Source organism: Geotrypetes seraphini, chromosome 9, assembly GCF_902459505.1.
Source record: "Geotrypetes seraphini chromosome 9, aGeoSer1.1, whole genome shotgun sequence".
Lineage (NCBI taxonomy): Eukaryota > Metazoa > Chordata > Amphibia > Gymnophiona > Dermophiidae > Geotrypetes > Geotrypetes seraphini.
The window spans coordinates 21216059-21236162 of NC_047092.1; the positions used below are offsets into that span (position 1 = coordinate 21216059).

Consider the following 20104-nt stretch of genomic DNA (forward strand, 5'->3'; position numbering starts at 1 on the left):
CCCTAAGTGACTTTCCCAAAATGTTATGTTATATGTTATGTTTTGTTAATCAGGTTTTCTATTCCGCCTTTACCTATTCAGTTCATGGTCGGATTAGAATGTAAGAGGCTGGGTTGCAATACCCAGGAGGTTACAGTGTATGTAGCTATTGTGGTTAGTTACAAGGTTACTGTGGAGGTTACATTGTCCAAAGTTATTGAAGGTATCACTGCAGTAGCTTTAGGGGTAGGTACAGCAATATTCTTGGGGAGTTTCATTAGTCTGTAAGTGGTAGGTAGATCATTAGTCCATTTAGTTATTGGGATGTATTCATGGTTGGTTCATGGTTGTGGGTCTAGACAGAGAGAACTGTAGAGTTCCCATGATATAATAATCTTAACACAGAAGGTAAAATACACAGCCAACTGTTCAAAATACTACGTCAATGTGCTGCAACTAATTTTTAATGAATATTTTTAAAATGGGCTTACTTGATTTATAAGATGATTCCTTAATTTAGAAAGTATACTTTAAGGTGGTCTAAAAAATTCAGGTTCATGGGACATGACCTCCAAGTCTATTTTTTTATTCTATGTCTGGCCACTGTTAATTGTGCCAAATTATAAGCCTTTTGGTGAACATTTAGAAGTCCCTCAATGATTTTTAACATTAATACACAAAATGTAAGTACAGAATTTATATTAATTTTTTCATCTAAACTCTGAATTGTGAGCATGGAAAGAAGTTAAAATGCATGCTGTATTTACTTACAGCTGAAAATAGGCTTGTTGGCCTAATGATTTATAATGTATTGTTCAATGTTCAGTAGTGACTGGTAGTTAATGTCACTATTCCACAGTAAATACAAAATGTTAGTTATGTGCGAACAATGAATGATAGGTGGCTTTGGAGCAAATTGGATAGGTCTTCCTCTGCTGAGCAACAAGGCGAAGGAGGAGCTGCTTCTGCGAGACTTGAATTATACTGCTGCATTGGGACCAGACAGGATCCATCCCAGGATACCGAGGGAACTCAGAGAGGTTCTGGCGGGTCCTCTTAAAAGATTTGTTCTGTAAATCCTTGGAGATAGCAGTGGTTCCAAGGGATTGAAGAAGAGTGGATGTGGCCCCTCTTCACAAAAAGTAGTCACAGAGATGAAGCAGGAAGCTATAGGCTGGTAAGCCTCACTTCAGTTACTGGAAAAATAATGGAAGCATTGCTGAAGGAAAGGATTAAGAATTTCCTAGAATCTAATGGGTTACAAGTTCCGAGGCAACATGGTTTTACTAAACTGAATTAAAGCTTAACTTTATATACCGGGTCATCAACCTAAGGAAGCTCGACTCGGTTTACAGCAATTAAATAAAAACTAAAGAAAGTTTACAACAATTAAATAAAAACTAAGGAAAGTAAAAACAAAGGTTTCAAAAGAAATTAGTTTTCAAAATGTTTGGCAAATAGAAAACGTTTTTAGAAATTTACGGAAAGATTGGAAAGAACTGGGGCTCCTCAGAATTAAGAGGAGTTCATTCCATAGCTGAGAAAGTTTAAAAGCCAAAGATTGACCGAAGATCTTAACTCCTTTAATTCCTTTCAACCACATGAGGTGGCCGTGATACTTGAACCTTGACTTCTTGGTTCTCCACTCCTCTTGACACCTTGGCTTGGAGATGAAAGAGTTGTTCTGGGGGGGGAGGGTCTAGTAGAAGAGTGCAGTAGAGAATGACACGGTGATAAAATTCATCACCGTTCCCGTCCCCGCGGGAAACCATCTTCATGTCATTCTTTAAGGAGAGAGGGAAGAATCAGAGTATGAATGGCCACAACCACTGACCCACAAGCTTTGCATTGAAGAATGCTGGTGTAGAAGGACTGAGGTTGAAATAGACACTAGAAAATGACATGGGATTATTTCACGCGGTTATCCGCGGGGACGGGAACGGTGATTAATTTTGTCACCGTGTCATTCTCTAGAGTGCAGTATTCCGGGAAGCAAGCTTTCAGGTAAATCATATCATTTATTAAACTTGATATACTGCCTCAGTTGTAGCACAAGTCAAGGCGGTTTACAATAAAATACAGCCAAACCTCGGTTTGCGAGTGTTTTGCAAGATGAGCAAAACACTCAAGCAAATTGTGCCTCGCAAACCGAGCGTTGACTCAGTTTGGAAGGCCCCCTCCCCCCCACTGCAAGAACTTGCATAGCATGCCGGATCCCCGATCTGGCACCGGCACGCAGCGCCAACCCACAGGACGTGCCTGCAGATCCTGCCGCTGGGCTGGGCCTTGAGCATCTGCGCTTGCTCAAGGCCTTCTGGCTCCCGCTCTCCCCGAGAATCTCAGAGAGAGTGAGGGCCAGAAGGCCTTGAGCATGCGCAGATGTTCAAGGCCCAGCCCAGTGGCAAAAGGCAGGATCTTCAAGCACCGGCACGTCCAATGGGTTGGTGCTGTATTCCGGTGCCAGATTGGGGTTTGGGCGGGTAACCAATCAAGCGAGTTTCCCGTACTTCCTATGGGGAAACTCGCTTTGATATACGAGCACTTTGGTTTACGAGCATGCTTCTGGAACGCGTTATGCACGCAAACCAAGGGTCCACTGTATATCAAATAAAAAAGGACCACCATTAAAATAGGATAGTACACTACTTTCATACAGAACACATAAAACCATTCATGGTCTATCTCTGCAAAATGTGTTCTCTACTAGTTATAAAAGTCAAGTTCAAAGAGATGAGTTTTCAAAAGAGTTTGAAAGCGAGAATACGATGATTCCAGATGTAAACTAGATGGTAAAGAGTTCTATAAGGATGGAGCTATTGCAAAGAATGCTGAATTTCTAGTTCTCTCCCATTTGTTTTTGAGGGATATGGGATTACTAATCTATTGTCCCGTAAAGATCGAAGAACTCTTGATGGGGAATATGGAACAATTAATGATGCCAGATAATGGGCCCTGAATCACTTTGTCTTTCCGAGGACTAATACTCGATGTCTTACAGAGAAGACAATTTTCAGCAAATGGCAGATTTTTTTTTTTTCCATAATCTTTATTCATTTTTACATCTTACAACAAGTGTATCAATAAATTGACAATTGAAATTAAGTAAATCACTTGAATTTCTTTCATATTTAACAGTAATACATAAGATTTAACCCCTTCCCTCCCACCCTAACATATGTAATATTTTTTAAAACATATATAATAAGTGCAATACAGAGTAAATTAATCATTTTATAATATAGACATTTGGAGTATTGAGATAGGACAGATAATTTTTCCATCTCAATGGCAAAAATTTTGGTCCTGGAGAATACATACTACAAGATCAGCATCTATGAGTCAAACATGGTTGTTTTTATTACATAGAGTTTTATGGACCCCTACGAGATTACAAAAATTAGATAGTAATAGATCTAATAGATGCTGGCATTGTAGGATAGAAGTGGGGACATTGGACCATTTACTATTCTTTTGTCCCTGCATTAATTCCTTTTGGAAATTAATTTGGCCCCAAATTAATAATTTATTAGAAAATCATGTTGGACTATCATATGATACAATATTATTTGGAACAGCAATGAGAACACAAAGTCCGATTTCAGCTAATAATAATAAACTTTTATTAATTTTAACAGGGGTCGCCATACAGCAAATTACTCAGAACTGGAAGGATTACACTAAATTGAATTACACTTTTTGGTGGAATTCAATTTGTCATATATATAAAATGGAAAAAGTATTGGCATTACAACAAGGTTATATTAAAAAATTTAATAAAATATGGGGACCATTGACAAATTATTCTACTGATCAGATATAATAACACATGTATAGAACATATAGAAGGGGTAGGGAGGGAAAACTATTGTAATATTAATATGATATAAAATTCTGATAAAGGGTTTATTTAATTCACATTGTAAGAACATTTAATAATAATTTCAAGTGTTTTTTCATAATTGAATGTATTACATGTATTTCACTTGATGTAAGAATTTAAAAAAAGAATAAAAAATATTTATTAATAAAAAGAAAGCAGTGCATGCACATAGAAAAAAAAAAAATATAGACATTACTTAAAATTCTCAAAAATTCATACTTATTAATACCCTCCCCTCACCCACCAAAACTTTTCCAACCATTTTCCATTCTTATTTACCTCCCATCCCTCCCCCCCCCATCCCGGATGTGCATATTATCTTATGACAAACCATAACTATAGAGATTCTACAAAGGACGTCAATGGGCCCAAATTAATTTAAAATTTTCATTATTCCCTTATATGGCAGCATTCATTTTCTCATATTTATATATTAGACATAAACTTGCCCACTAAAATGTAAAGTTGAGGCGATCCCAATTTTTCCAGTTTCGTGTAATCAGTTGTATAGCTGTACTTGATGTACAGATGGGCAGATTTTGCAGGCAAAGTATACATGGGCCTGCAAGCAGAATTTAAAAGGCAAACTCGCCACAGAATCTCTCTTTTCAAAAATAAAAAAAAACTGCCTGACCCAGATTTTCTTTTGCAGATGCAAAAGTATACGGGGAAAAGAAGGACGAAATAAGACATGGGGATGTCAAAATGAAATGAAATCCCTGCATGCATTTCAGAAGCAATAATGATAACCTTTATTACTTCGGTAGTTAGTAAATTTTCAACTAAACCCTAGGACTCTATTAAAATGTTTGTCCTTTTGGTATGTAAAGCGAGAACTTTATCTGATACATTCTCAGTGCAAGTGGCTGTTTAGCAGCATCTTTCCTTTTGTTCATTGACTCTACATTATAATAATTACCATGCTTGATGTCATGCATTCCCAGGCAGGAGTGTGTGGAGCAGCTGCTGAAGAATATGTTTGATGGAGACAGGACAGAAAATTGCATGGTGAACGGAACCCAGATTTTGCTAACCTTGTTGGAGACCAGGAGGTCAGGGTAAGATAATCCAATTTCCTTGCAGTTCATATAACAAAAAATTACATTAGGTGCTAGAATAGATATGTGTGTCTGTCTGTCTTTCTTTCTCTCTCTCTCTCTCTCTCCTTGGCCGCTTTCTGTCTGTCTTTCTTTCTGTCTCTCCTTGGCTGCTGTCTGTTTGTCTTTCGTTATTTCTGTCTCTCTCTCCTTGGCCGCTGTCTGTTTTTTTTTCTCTTTCTATCCCTCTCCCTGGCCCCCTGTTCTGTGGATGTCTTTCACTCCCACCTACCTGTCTTTCAGTGTGTGTATCTCTATTTCTGTCAGTCTGTCAATGTCATTGCCCACTTTCCCACCTATCTTTTTTTTTTTTTAATCATGCGTTGTGTTGGAAAGGGCAACCGACATACAGGAAAGTAAACTGCCTCGTAGCTCCCAACGCATTGTGTTGGAAAGGGCAACCGGCACACAGGAAAATAATCCGCCTCATAGCTCCCAACATGCGTACACGCCAAACGCACATGCGCTGAATGCTCCAACATTTCTCTGCCGACCAAGGAGCAACGGATGCAAGGAGCCATGAAGATTGAAGTGCGCATGCGCGCTAAGGGTATTATTATATAGGATAATCATTAATAGGCTTTTGCAGAATCTTGATTTTGAGATGAAATGTACTGATCCAGGACTCTTAGAATTCTCAGCAGATTATTTTAAATTATTATTTATCTTCTTAAACTTTCACCAATTAGTAAAAAGAGTGCTCAGCACCTTAAATAAAAAGAATGCTCAGTATTCTATAAGCTGCCTGTGTAGGTGGCAGCCCCACCCATACACTTCCCATGTGTATGCCGCCTTGCAGTTACATGATACAGCGCTTACACATGCTATTATTGAATAGTGCATGGTAAACTTACATGCATATAACTCCACATACTCGGTTATAGAATTCCTTTTACTGAGCTTTAGTGCCCTGATACTTTTTTTTTTTTTTTACTGCCAGTGGCACAGCTAGGATTGAATGGGCCCCCATCAAATAATTTAACATGGCCCCCTCTAGCACTAGACCATGGGAGCTAGGGGTTCTCTCTCAGAGTATGGTATATGTGGAGATTGAGGGGTGCAATGGAATAGGTGTTGGGGGCAAAAGAGGGCGCAGGATAGGGATATGGTGAGTAGGGCAAAGGGATCTGTGTAGGTTATGTAGGGGGTACCTGGGACAAGTAGTGTTTTATATAGGCAGGGTTTCTGGCTTGGGTGAATGAAGGAGTAGTGTTTTGTGTATGTTGAGTATATCAGGGCTGTGGTACATGGAAATGGGGTGTTGAGCAGTGATGCAGCAGGAGTGTTTGAAGTGGGATGGATGCATGTGCCGGGGAGCAAGGAGTGGGTTGTCAGATTCACACCAAGGGTATCTAGGGAGGCATCTGGCTGGCAGACCCGGGATGTAGGGAATTGTTTCTGGTGGATATGAAGGGACAGTTCTATGGATGAGCAGGTAGTATCTAAGGGAACACTCTTCCCCTTCCTTTCTTTTCAGTTTGCCACCCCATCTTCTGATTTCATTCTTCAATCAGCCCATGCAGCTTGGCAGCAAGAGACGGGCATGACACTGTGCTCATAAGAGAGAGAAGGGATAATTTTTCATGCACATGTATCTTTTATAAAACAACTTTCCTTACTGACCTGTTAGACCAGTCCAAATCAGTGGTTATATCCTCTGATGGAGAAAAAAGCAATTTCCAGTGAACTCGCCAGTATAAAACTATTCCTTAAGTACTTCTTAATATCATAACAATATGTACTTCTTAATATCATAACAATTCTTATGTAATCCGCCTTGAACCGCAAGGTAAAGGCGGAATAGAAATCACTAATATAATGTAATGTAATATAAAAGAAGGTATAGCCCAGAGCCAGACAGTATTTATCTCCCTCCAGCAGATGGTACTAGTTAAACCGATACAACTGACTTGGATTTTTGATTCTTGTGCAAGCTTGACTCCATAGGTCCTGGGTTACAGCCATAACTGGACCATCTCTTCTCCCAGGGATAGGTCCATAAACCCTTCCCTGATCGAATGTGGAAGTGTTGTTTACAACCTTGCCCTCTATCCCATTCTGAACCCACTGACTCTCACCCTTTCAAAAGAGGAATGAAAAGTACAGTGAAAAAGAAACCTTTGGGCATGTATATATACTATGTACAGGATTGTTTAGTAGGGTGTTTTCATAGTGTTTTTCAGTTGCAAGACTATGAAGCCAGTTAACTATAGAAAATGGCTCTAGCAGGTTAGTACAGGAACTTGCAGAAAGTTAATGTTTGCAACTGAGTGTGCACCATGTAGTATGTTAAAGGGAATCAAAAGGATAAGCTAAAATTGTTCTCATCCTTCCCCTACATAAAAATCTTGGTGTTTCTCCCATATGTAGAGTGGAGACATTGCTGGACACATTTGCTCAGGGATTTGAAAAGTCTTACACTGTCAGTAGAAGCATCTTACAGGGGATTGAACCAAGGCTGAAGGACTTCCATGAGCTCCTGCTACACCCTCCCCAGGTAAGCCCTTCTGAGCTTACATGCTGCTGACATTCTTTTTTTTGGAAGAATTAATCAAGATCTATCTCTCTACATACGTGCATGCAGGCACATTTCTGTTTCCTGTGTACTAAGGCGTAGAAAATTCTGCAGCATAGTTTTCTAGATTTTTGACAGTTCTGTGACATTATTTACAATGCACAAAAATATTTTCCTTTACAAAAGTTTTCTAATCTGAGAACTCCATTCCTCAGATAACGTTACTCTTCTCCTCCACTGCCAATTCCAGATTTTGTTCCTTTCATCTACCTGCCCCCCCTATGCCTGGAATAAATTACCTGAGTTTGTCCATCAAGCCCCTTCCCTTGTTTAAAAGTAGACTAAAAACCCACCTTTTTGATATAGCTTTCAATCCTTAACCCTATTCCTCTGCCCTCCAACCCAGCCAGCAGATTAACTGTTCCTCTTAAATGTATCCATGACATCCTGTTTGTCTGTCTTGGCTGTTTAGATTGTAAGCTCTTTCAAGCAGGGACTGTTTTCTTACTATTTGTGACTCTGTACAGCGCAGCAAAATAATTCATAGTAGTAGTAGTAGTAGTAGTAGTAGTAGTAGTAGTAGTAGTGTGAAGAGTTTCAGTCTTTGGGAAGCAGAGCTGAGATTGTGATGTCATAATGCCTCATTTCACCGATAAGAGCCAACCTCATCAGTGATGTCACCATAACTTGATTGTCCTGTACTCCCCTCTGCCCTCCAACCCAGCTAGCTGATTAACTGTTCACCTTAACTGTATCCATGCCATCCTGTTTGTCTGTCTTGCCTGTTTAGATTGTAAGCTCTTTTGTGCAGGGACTGTTTTTTTACTCTTTGTGCCTGTACATCGCTGCATGCGTCTGGTAGCACAATAGAAATAATTACTAGTAGTAATCTGTAAATGAAGAGTTCTATTTTTCTACATTTTTCTCTCCTTCTTTTTCCTTCTTTTCTCCTATTCTTCTAGCTGCTTCACTCCTTTCAAGAAAGGTGCATTTTCTCATTTGCCCTGTTAATATTTCTTCCTGTAGTTTTTTCTCCGTGTTTTCCCTCACTCCTTTCCAGTTTCCTATCCTCTCCTTTTATTCATTTTTTTGCCTTTCAGTTTTCTCCTTGTCCCCTGTCCTTTGACCTTTTCTGCAGGACTTTTCATCCTTCCTTAGTGACCATCAGGTGTTCTCTTGTTGGCACCATATGGTTCTCATTACTTTGAACCATATAGAAATGATAAGGATTGTCTTAGTGTGTAATTGGGACATAGGAGAAGGGATAAATAACAGGATTGCTGTCAGCAGCATACAAGCGGAAAGAGAAAGTTTCAGTCCAAATGGTTGCTTATTAGCAGTGGGCAGAGGAGAGAGACAAGGGGTGGTCTGAATTATGTCAGTAGGCAATGCAGAGGGAGAGGCAGCTACAGCAGTCCAAGTCACTTTAGTGACAGAGGGAGGAAGGGAGAGAGAATTTAGTAGCTGGACTCATGTCAAGGGAAGGAGGCAGGGGGTCGCCTAAATCATATCATAAGAACATAAGAATAGCCTTGCTGGGCCAGACAAACAGTCCATCAAGCCCAGTAGTCCATTCTCATGGTAGCAAATCCAGGTCACTAGGATAATCAACTGATAGTTCAATCAGTTATTCTGCATTAAGGATAAATAAATGATTGAACTATCAATTGAGGCTGGTTTGTCTTCTGAAAAATTGGAAGATGATGGATCCCAGCAAGTGTTAAAGAGAAACACCAAAAATTTCTTTGATTTCCTCTTCTCATTGAGCGGGGTGGAGTTTTGACTTGTCAAGCAGTGGCTTCCCCCATGTCTTTCTCAATAATAGACTATGGACTTTTCCTCCAGTAGTGGGTGTGGGTAGGAGTAAAGGAAGTGGCAGCAATGACTTAAGTTGTGTCAACTGAAGAAGGGGCAAAGTTAACATCAGTGGCAGGAGAAGGGGGAAAGCTCCTAGGCACTTCCGACTGCAAATGTGGCTGTTTAGGGTCATTTCCTCTGATTGCTTCTGCAGAAATTTGGGAGAAACTGGGGCCCTGGCTGTTTTAACTTGTTATTCAGGTATGTTCCTGATTCGAAGCATTTTTAAGTGGTTCAGGAATAAATTCTACATCTGTGACAGAACTTTCTATTAGACTAGTACAGTGGTACCTTGGTTTACAAGCATAATTTGTTCCAGAAGCATGCTCGTAAGCCAAAGCACTCGTATATCAAAGCAAAGTTCCCCATAGGCCACAATGTAAATTCAAACAATTTGTTCCACAACCAAGGTTTGCTATGTTGGCCCAGGGGTGGGTACCTGCCTGTGGGTGCTGCAGCCCTTGCAGCGTGGTGGCTTTCTTCCCTCGGGGTCCCCGTGCGGCTGCCCTCCCGCTTCAGCCGATGCCTCTGCCATCCACCAGCGCCTCCCGGCTTCCAATTCAAGCCGGCTGCCATCCTCCAGAAGCATGCCCAGGACCTCTCAACTTCCCAGTCAAGCTAGCCGCCACTCCAACAACACGCGCACTACGTACAAGCACATGGTGTCTACCACAGCCCGCGTGCTAAATGCTCCGATGCTCATAGGAATTGTGTGAACGTCGGAGCATTTAGCACTCTGGGCTTTGGGAGAAACCTCTACTTTAGCTTAGTAAATGGGGGGGGGGGGGATAATTTTATTAACAGATCATTTCGGTGTGCTAATAGTGCTGCTTTGAAGATTGCCCTATTTGCTTATGTATTTTGAAAATCTAGTACAATACTTGATGGCTAGAGTGAAAAAATGCCTTAAACATATTTGAATATACATACACTTCTTCCTCCGTATTCGTGGTTTCAGCAATTGTGGTTTCGATTATTCACGGTTTTTAGCTTGCTGGCTCCTCCCCCCCCAAAAAATGTCAGCTTGCATAGAGAAATCACTGTTTCCAAGCGTTGACATAGAAAATTGCCGATTCCCAGCACTTTCTTCACTGTGTTTTGCCTCTCCTTCAGGAACAGGCCAGGTCTTCCACCATGTTTTTTTTTTTTTTTTTTTTTTTTTGAGCTATCCATAGATGCATCATTCTGCATCTTTTTTTTTTTTATTTTCTTTATTCATTTTTTTCATATTACAGCAAGTGTATCAGAAAAATACATATAATCTTATAAATACACACTTGATTTTCTTTCATTAATATTTTAAGTACAATATATCATATTTATATTCATATTTTTATCATGTTTTAGATAATATATAAATCATTTAATATGTATGACAAATATAAATAAATAACCCTCCCCAAGCCCTCCCTTCATATTTCAGAAATTCTGACATAGTATTTGAAAATATATTAATTAATTTATACATATTGTGAGATAAATGAAATAGTACCCACCCATATCCCCGCTTACCAAATTTCTTATTATGGGAAAATGTTATTAATCATTACAAAAATCTGTTAATGGTCTCCAAATCTTCAGAAATTTACCAAAATATCCTTTCTGTGTTGCTATTGTGCGCTCCATTTTATATATATGGCATATCGAATTCCACCAGAAGTTATAATTTAGTCTGTCATAATTTTTCCAATTACATGTTATTTGTTGAATTGCTACTCCAGTTAATATGAATAAAAGTTTATTATTATGTGACGAAATTTGACTTTTTGCTCTCATTGTTGTACCAAATAGAATAGTATCATAAGTCAAGGCTACTGGATTGTCCATCATCCTATTTATTTGAGGCCTAATTGATTTCCAAAATAGTAATATATATGGACAATAGAATAAAAGATGATCTAATGTCCCCGTCTCAAGATGACAGTGCCAACATTTATTAGACTTAGAGCTATCTAATTTTTGTAAACGAACAGGGGTCCAAAAAGCTCTATGCAAAAGAAAAAACCATGTTTGTCTCATAGATGCTGAAACTGTACATCTCATCCTCCAAGACCAAAGTCGTGGCCATTGAGATGCATTAAGTTGATGCTTAATCTCAATGCTCCAAATGTCTCTAAGACTATTTTTTGGTTTTTTATTTATATATCCAGATATTAATTTATACCACATTGCGGCCTGGTGTCCAGTAGAAGCCACCTGAAAGCATAAGAATTCTAGGCTATGATAATTGTTAAGATTTTTCCATTCAGGGAACCCTACCTGAATGGTTTGCTTCAATTGCAACCATCTAAAATATTGTGAATTGTTTAAGCCAAATTTATGTTGCAATTGTGAAAAGTCAAGCAGTTTACCATTAGTTATTACATCTTCTAAAGTACGTATCCCTGCCAACATCCAATGCTTCCAAATGATTTTAAAACCGCCTATTTTGATCTTGGGGTTTAACCAAATTGTTTGAATTGTTGATTTATTTATCGGAATAGGAGTCAGACTATTTATATACCTTAAAGTCTTCCAGGTATCCATAAATATTTTATGATCTTTATATAACCTTGGCATTTTGATACTAATTACCGTATTTTCGCGGATATAACGCGCACCATTGTAAAACGCGCACAGGGGTATAGCGCGCAGAAATCACGATGATATGTACAAAAACTTTTCTATACCGCGCTCAGGCATATAACGCGCATGCTGCCCGACTCTCCTCTGGCCACCCCGACTCTCCTTTCGCTCTCCCCGACTCTCCTCTGGCCACCCCGACTCTCATCTGGTTGCCCCGACTCACCCTGACTTTCGGTGCACTGCCCCGACTCTCCTCTGGTTGCCCCGACTCACCCTGACTTTCGGTGCACTGCCCCGACTCTCCTCTGGTTGCCCCGACTCACCGTTCACCCGCCCTGACTTTCGGTGCACTGCCCCGCCTCTCCGTGCCTGTCCCCCTTGAAGTCCTGTCCCCCTTGAAGATCTGCCTGTCCCCCCTTGAAGTCCTGTCCCCATCCTGAAAGCCTGATGCCCCCCCTCGACGTCCGATTCTTCTCCCCCCTCGGCAGGACCACTCGCACCCCCACCCCGAAGGACCGCCGACTCCCCGACAATATTGGGCCAGGAGGGAGCCCAAATCCTCCTGGCCACGGCGACCCCCTAACCCCACCCCGCACTACATTACGGGCAGGAGGGATCCCAGGCCCTCCTGCCCTCGACGCAAACCCCCCTCCCTCCAACGACCGCCCCCCCCCCAAGAACCTCCGACCGCCCCCCCAGCCGACCCGCGACCCCCCTGGCCGACCCCCACGACCCCCCCACCCCCCTTCCCCGTACCTTTGGAAGTTGGCCGGACAGACGGGAGCCAAACCCGCCTGTCCGGCAGGCAGCCAACGATGGAATGAGGCCGGATTGGCCCATCCGTCCTAAAGCTCCGCCTACTGGTGGGGCCTAAGGCGCGTGGGCCAATCAGAATAGGCCCTGGAGCCTTAGGTCCCACCTGGGGGCGCGGCCTGAGGCACATGGTACGGGGAAGGGGGGTGGGGGGGTCGTGGGGGTCGGCCAGGGGGGTCGCGGGTCGGCTGGGGTGGGCGGTCGGAGGTTCTTGGGGGGGGCGGTCGTTGGGGGGGGGGAGGGGGGCTTGCGTCGAGGGCAGGAGGGCCTGGGATCCCTCCTGCCCGTAATGTAGTGCGGGGTGGGGTTAGGGGGTCGCCGTGGCCAGGAGGGTTTGGGCTCCCTTCTGGCCCGATATTGTCGGGAAGTCGGCGGTCCTTCGGGGTGGGGGTGCGAGTGGTCCTGCCGGGGGGGGATGTATCGGACGTCGGGGAGTCGGCCGGGCAAGAGGGCTTGGGCTCCCTCTTGCTCCGATCGTGGGTGCGGGTGGGAGCGCGTGCGAGCGGTCGTTCGGGGTGGGGGTGCGAGCGGTCCTGCTGGGGGGGTGAATCGGGCGTCGGGCGGGGTGGGAACTATGTTTAAAAACTTTTGTATACCGCGCTCAGGCATATAACGCGCGGGGGGTATGCGCGGTAGGTAAAAACGCGTATAACGCGCGCGTTATATCCGCGAAAATACGGTACTTTAGTTTCACCGTTGTTACAAATACCCATTACATAGCTTAAAGAACTTTAAATAAATAACTCAAATTTAATTTTTCTTGGCTTTGAAGTTTTATAATTTCAATTATAATGTACCGTGAAAAACATTTGCTCCATTTAGAGTGCCAGAGCTAATAAATTTTGAGAGACACTGCTTTAGATGATCAGGACCTCCATATTGTCTTTCTCTTCCAAACTAGAGTGGTACTTGTTAATAATTTTAGAAGCACCTTCTCACTCATTTAGGAAAATATAGAGAATGAATTTATGTGACCCCCGCCCAGCATGTCACATAATTGTTCTATTTTATTTGTTGTATGTTTGAATTCTGATTTTATGTAATATATGTTGTAATTGTAAGCTGCCAACGATTGTAGGTTGTGTGGAATATAAATTTTAAAATTAAAATAAGAAATTAAGAAACCATATAGCATATGGTATATACACAGTATTTTATCTATGCAAAATTTCTTAGATGCACAGCCCACATCACTGGGGAGAGAACACCTAAATAATTAAATAAAAAAATCCAGTAAGGTACTTCCTTACTACTAACCAGAGCTATAACATTTCAGAACCTATCTAACCCTCCTCAGTGAATTGACTCCTTGCTCCAAAAGCAACTTCTGAAGATGTTGTGGATCTGAGAAAATATAACTTTTCCCTGATTTATACCTTTTCTACATTTTAAAACAATTCAGGAGTGTAATTATTTTAAAACCAAAATGATTTGATACTTTGGCAATAACAAGAAAGGGATCGGCAAAGACTACAAATTTCTATAGCTTTGCCACTTTCTCATCACTATTCATCTCCTCCTCCCCTACCTTCTTTCAGTTCAGAATATCATTTACGGTAAATGCTTTTATGATTCACTTATATGTTCTTATATTATCCTCTTTTACTTATTCTATTCTGACCTGTTGAAGAGAGTTTTAGAAAAAAAGTATCATCTTATAGTCTTTTTTTGTTTGTTGGTTTGTTTGTTTTATTTTTATTTCTGTGTAAAAATGGAAATGCGTTCCCTGAGATAAACTGCTTTTCCTCTGCTTTGGTTTCAGAAGACACCAATTCTGACTACAATTGGAGTACTGGAGGAACCACTGGGGAACGCCCGTCTTCATGTAGCCCGCTTAATTGCAGCTCTTTTGCACACCAACACTGTCAGTGTTAACCAGGAGCTGTGCCACCTCAGCACTGTGGATCTATTACTTGTGAGTAATAGAGCATGCTGGTGCTTTCACTCTTGGAATCATTCTCTTTTCTGTAACCAGCATTAGTGACAGTTTCTTCTGTTGTGCCAGCACAAACTACCCTTAACTTTTTTCCTGTTTTATTGAAGGGGATTGGTAGCTAATCTAGTAAATAAAATGAAAAATTAGAAAGAGAGAAGACAGGAGGGGATTAGGAGTTAAGGTAATTACGTGATATGAAATGATGGGCAATGTGCCCAACTATAGAAATTGATGTATATTTTTGCACATAAGTAGTACTGATATTTGCATATTGTGTGGTGTATGGGCATGCAACACTTTTTCGGGTCCTAGTACAATCTCGATATAAAATATCAGTTCTGCAGCTGTAACATGAGTCAGAGTTGTTCAGTAGCATTTTGTGAGGATTCAGGGGAGGCGGGAAAACAGTATTGGAACTTCCTTCATTCTTTAGTTGAATTATGGGAAAGATGCATTATTCATGATAGAGACCCCCCGTTATAAGAGAACCCCAGAGGAAAAATATATTTGTTATTATTACTGCATGTTACCACCATTTTGATACAGTTGTTATGAAGAAATAAATAGTGGAGTTCTTAGATTATTCAAGGAAACTGATACAATACAATGACCACTCATTTAGAGACTGAAGAGGGGGGGTGATATCAGTGATTGAGGCATATCGTCCCATGGGATTATATTTGGAGACTGCCTCAGGATCGAGATGTTTAAGCAACAAAGTTACAGTGACTATCTTTGATAAAGAAACAGGGTGGATTTGATTTAAGTCGCTAGTTTTCTACAAAGAGACCAATTCTTGCTGGTATAATCTTAATATTTACAACCAGGTGAAGGTTTCATTATTTGAACTTTTCCTATTAATTTACAATTGTAAAAAAAAAAATGCTGATTTTGGTTATGCTATTAGAAATGCATATATAAATAATTATGAAATTAATGTGAGGTGAATATCTCCAGTTTAAAATCTCCAGGTTAATCATTCATATTTGGGAAACTTTTCTGCTGTACTTTATTGAAAGGAGAAAAATAATCATTAACTTTAATAACAATTTAAATGGGTTTATTTAACCAAAATTATAACCTTATAGCATATGTATTCTTGTATTTGCTTAAATATCTATCTTAACTGATGTGGTTTAACAAAACATTTTTTAAAAATTTAGACTATCAGCCAGGTCCATGCATGAAAATTTTAAAATGCTGTCTTCTGTAGCTCACTCGTCTTCATTATTTTGAGAAATGCAAAACCAAGCATCCACACAGGTGTCTAATAAATAAACTGAGTGCTCTCGGGATGGACCCCAAAGTGACAGGCTATGTCAGAAACTGGTTGAGTGGAAGACGACAGAGGGTAGTGGTCAATGGAGATTGCTCTGAGGAAAGGGATGTTACTAGTGGTGTGCCTCATGGTTCTGTTCTTGGGCCTGCTCATTTTAACATTTTTATAAGCGATATTGCTGAAGGACTGTCAGGTAAGATTTGCCTCTTTGCAGATGATACTAAAATCTGCAATAGAATAGACATCCTGGATGTTGTGAATGACATGAAGACTAGTGAAGATTGATGGTCTGAAATTTGGCAGCTAATATTTAACGTTAAGACATGCAAGATCATGCATTTGGGCTGCAAAAACCCGAAGAGATGTTACAGTTTAGGGGATGAAGAACTTATGTGCATGACGGAAGAGCGGGATTTGGGTATGATGATCTTAAGGTGGCCAAACAGGTTGAAAAGGTGACGGTGAAAGCTAGAAGGATGCTAGGGTGCATAGGAAGAGGTTTGGGCAGTTGGAAAAAGGAAGTATTGATGCCCTTATATAAGACTCTGGTGAGACCTCATTTAGAATATTGTGTACAATTCTGAAGACCGCACCTTCAAAAAGATATAAAAAGAATGGAGTTGGTGCAGAGGAAGGCTACTAAAATGGTGCATGATCTTCATCATAAGTCATATGGGGACAGACTTAAAGTTCTCGATATGTATATTTTGAAGGAAAGGCGGGAAAGGGGAAATATGATAAAGATGTTTAAATACCAACGTGGCGTAAATGCGCATGAGTCGAGTCTCTTTCATTTGAAATGAAGCTTTAAAATGAGAGGGCATAGGATGAAGTTTAATAATAATAATAAAAAATAATTTTATTCTTATATACTGCCAAAGCCGTAGTAGTTTGAGGCGGTTTACAATAAAGAAGAGCTGGACAATCAGCGAATATAGTACAATGTAAAGTCAATCAACATTCGGGTGGGCGGGAAGCAAGTAAGGCATAAGAGAAAATGGGAAACAATTTGATTAGTGTGGAAGAGATAAGGCTTAAGGGTTAATAATAATAGAGGTGATAGGCTCAGGAGTACCGTATTTTCACGCATATAACGCGCGCGTTATACGCGTTTTTACCTACCGCGCATACCCCTCGCGCGTTATATGCGTGAGCGCGGTATACCAAAGTTTTAAAACATAGTTCCCACCCCGCCCGACGCCCGATTCACCCCCCCAGCAGGACCGCTCGCACCCCCACCCCGAACGACCGCTCGCACGCGCTCCCACCCGCACCCGCATCCACGATCGGAGCAAGAGGGAGCCCAAGCCCTCTTGCCCGGCCGACTCCCCGACGTCCGATACATCCCCCCCCCCCGGCAGGGCTCCCTTCTGGCCCAACTATCAAAGGTACGGGGAAGGGGGGTGGGGGGGTCGTGGGGGTCGCCAGGGGGATCGCGGGTCGGCTGGGGGGCGGTCGGAGGTTCTTGGGGGGGAGGGGGGTTTGCGTCGAGGGCAGGAGGGCCTGGGATCCCTCCTGCCCGTAATGTAGTGCGGGGTGGGGTTAGGGGGTCGCCATGGCCAGGAGGATTTGGGCTCCCTCCTGGCCCGATATTGTTGGGGAGTCGGCGGTCCTTCGGGGGGGGGGGAGGGAAGTCTCGGACGTCGGGGGGGGGCATCAGGCTTTCAGGATGGGGACAGACCTTCAAGGGGGGACAGTGCACGGAAGTCAGGGGGGGTGAACGGAGAGTCGGGACAGCGCACGGAAAGTCAGGGCGGGCGAAAGGAGCGTCGGGCAGCATGCGCGGTATACCCGTGAGCGCGGTATATCAAAGTTTTTGTGCAAATCATCGTGATTTCTGCGCGCTATATTCGTGTGCGCGTTTTATACGGGTGCGTGTTATTTGCGTGAAAATACGGTAATCTAAGGAAAGGGTTGTAGATGCATGGAAGACTCTCCTGGAAGAGGTGATGGAAACAGAGACTGTGTCTGAATTCAAGAAAGCGTGGAATAGGCACATGGGATCTCTTAGAAAGAGAAAGACATGGTTACTGTGGATGGGCAGACTGGATGGACCATTTGGCCTTTATCTGCCATTATGTTTCTATCTGTGATAATATCTGCTAGATAGAAAAATTTCCTGGGATGACATGAATGGATTAATGGAATTCATTTACTAAAAAAATGTAAATATTGCATAAATATACAGCCTCATGCTAAATAATATTTGTTTATTAAAAATTCTTGCTATACTGCAATTACACGACTAGTCAAAGTAGTTTGCAATCTAAAACATAAGAGAGAAAATAACTCCAAATATATTTAAAAGAAAAGATGAATCATTCAAATAAGTAAAATATAGAAAAACAAACAAACTAGCTCTTATTTCATGATGAATAACTTTTGAACTATAATGTATCTTAAACAGAAAACACCTTTTAGATCATTTTTTTTCCTCAAAAAAGCATTTTGTTTAAAATAATCCAATTTTAAAAATTCATTAATTTTTATCCACCCGGTACAGAAACAAATAGAATGAGTTTTACTAAGTAACAGAAGCACAGGTTAGGGTGCAACTAACTGCTGGAAACAGCTTCCAGTCTCTTTAAAGTTTTGTGTATCTGAAATAATTGCAGAGGAGGGGAGAGGGAATGTAAAAAAACACAGATCTGTTCTTAATTTATGATTTGATGTATTTGTTTGCTTTGTAATCTTCACTGAAGATTTAAAAAAGGAAAAGCACAAAATGTCACTTGATTGGGCTTTACTCTAGCACCTGTTCAAGTTGCACAAGTTTGTAGAGGAAGATAAAGTTACAGGCTTCGGATTAAGTCCAGATCCGTGATCAAATAGGATTTCTCTAGTGCCTTTGTTTCTTTTCAGGACTTGTTCTTTAAATATACTTGGAATAACTTTCTGCATTTCCAAGTGGAACTGTGCGTAGCTGCTGTCCTCTCTTACTCCATGCATGAAGGAAGAAATGCAGCCAGTGAGGAGGAACAAAAAGAGGAGATGCATAATGGAACTGTGAACAGCACCGAGCATACAGAGGCACTGGAAAGCAGCCAAGAGAATGTCATGGTAACCCATGTAAGTCCATTCACACAAAAGAGGTCATGGACTTTTGCCGTCCTTTCATTTCATTTGATAGCCAAAACTGGAGTCCTCAAATTCTCCTAATGTTACATTTGCTTATGTAGGTTTTCAGACTGAAAATATCTATTTCCACAGCATGCAGCCTTAGCTGATGATCCATTTTTGTAATGTATTATATACTACTACTAGTGTTTAAGCCTGTTACATTAACGGGAGCTGGTAAAGCCTCCTTCCCTCACATGTTTTCTATTTTCAGCCCCAGCTCCAAACCCATTTTTACCTCCCCCAGCCCCCTTCTCCCATCTTTTCCCTTTCAGCTTCCAGCCCCAGATCCCTTTTCTCACCAGAAGCATTTCCTTCCCCCCACACTTCCCTCTGCAGCAGCAGCAGCATTCCCTCCCCATCCATTTCCCTGTGCAGCAGCAGCATTTCCCTCCCCCCACCCCACGTCCCTGTGCAGCAACATTCACTCCCCCTCCACTTCCCTGTGCAGCAGCATTTCTGTTTGTTTCTGGTCGGCTCCCTTACAGTCCCTTGCCGAAGTTATTTTTGAGTTTAAAGCTGCCGCGGCAGCTCCTCTCACGATCCGCGCCTGTGTCGGAAGCCTTCTCTCTGATGTAAGGGAGCTGGCCAGACCACAGGCTGCGCTATGTTAGATGGAGTGAAGGCGGGAGGGGGAAGTCGCCTCCGTGCGTCCCTGCTTAAGGTGCCTCCGCATGTGCAGAAGAAACCACTGTTGACTCCTTTTACTGTGCATGCGAAGCTACAGAGCACGGATCACGCAGGTAGGAGTGCGCATGCGCGCTTAGGGTTTTATTATTAGTGATTTCTGTCAATACTTTGTAGGATTATGTGTTTCTTTAAAAAAATACAAAAGAAAAAATGTGTCCAGCAATGTAGCATATATACCCTCTTAACAAATCATGCTACCGATCCAGGGCAAACTGTGGCTTCCTCTTATGTCTTTCTCAATAACAGACTATGGACTTTTCCTCCAGGAAATTATCCAAACCTTCCTTAAAACCAGCTTACCACAACCCTGGCAATGTGTTCCAGAGCTTAACTATTTTCTTGGCTTTTCCCGCCTCCCCCCCAAAAAAATGGGGTT

The 20104-nt window shown here is 41.6% G+C and overlaps 1 protein-coding gene across 13 annotated transcripts in view; it reads left to right on the forward strand.

Moving 5' to 3' along the window:
* PPP6R2 (protein phosphatase 6 regulatory subunit 2) overlaps positions 1 to 20104 on the forward strand; it is a 182375-nt gene that overhangs the window by 70772 nt on the left and 91499 nt on the right. For 10 of the 13 annotated variants that reach the window (XR_004540605.1, XM_033957995.1, XM_033957993.1 and 7 more), the window contains exons 9-12: positions 4804 to 4917; positions 7327 to 7453; positions 14469 to 14621; positions 18784 to 18990. Coding sequence is in view for 12 of the 13 variants with exons in the window: in XM_033957995.1 (XP_033813886.1) it covers positions 4804 to 4917; positions 7327 to 7453; positions 14469 to 14621; positions 18784 to 18990 (601 nt within the window). In the remaining variant the exon portion in view is untranslated. The remainder of the gene's footprint in view (positions 1 to 4803; positions 4918 to 7326; positions 7454 to 14468; positions 14622 to 18783; positions 18991 to 20104) is intronic. The other 3 variants (XM_033957996.1, XM_033958004.1, XM_033958005.1) reach the window with 1 other exon arrangement.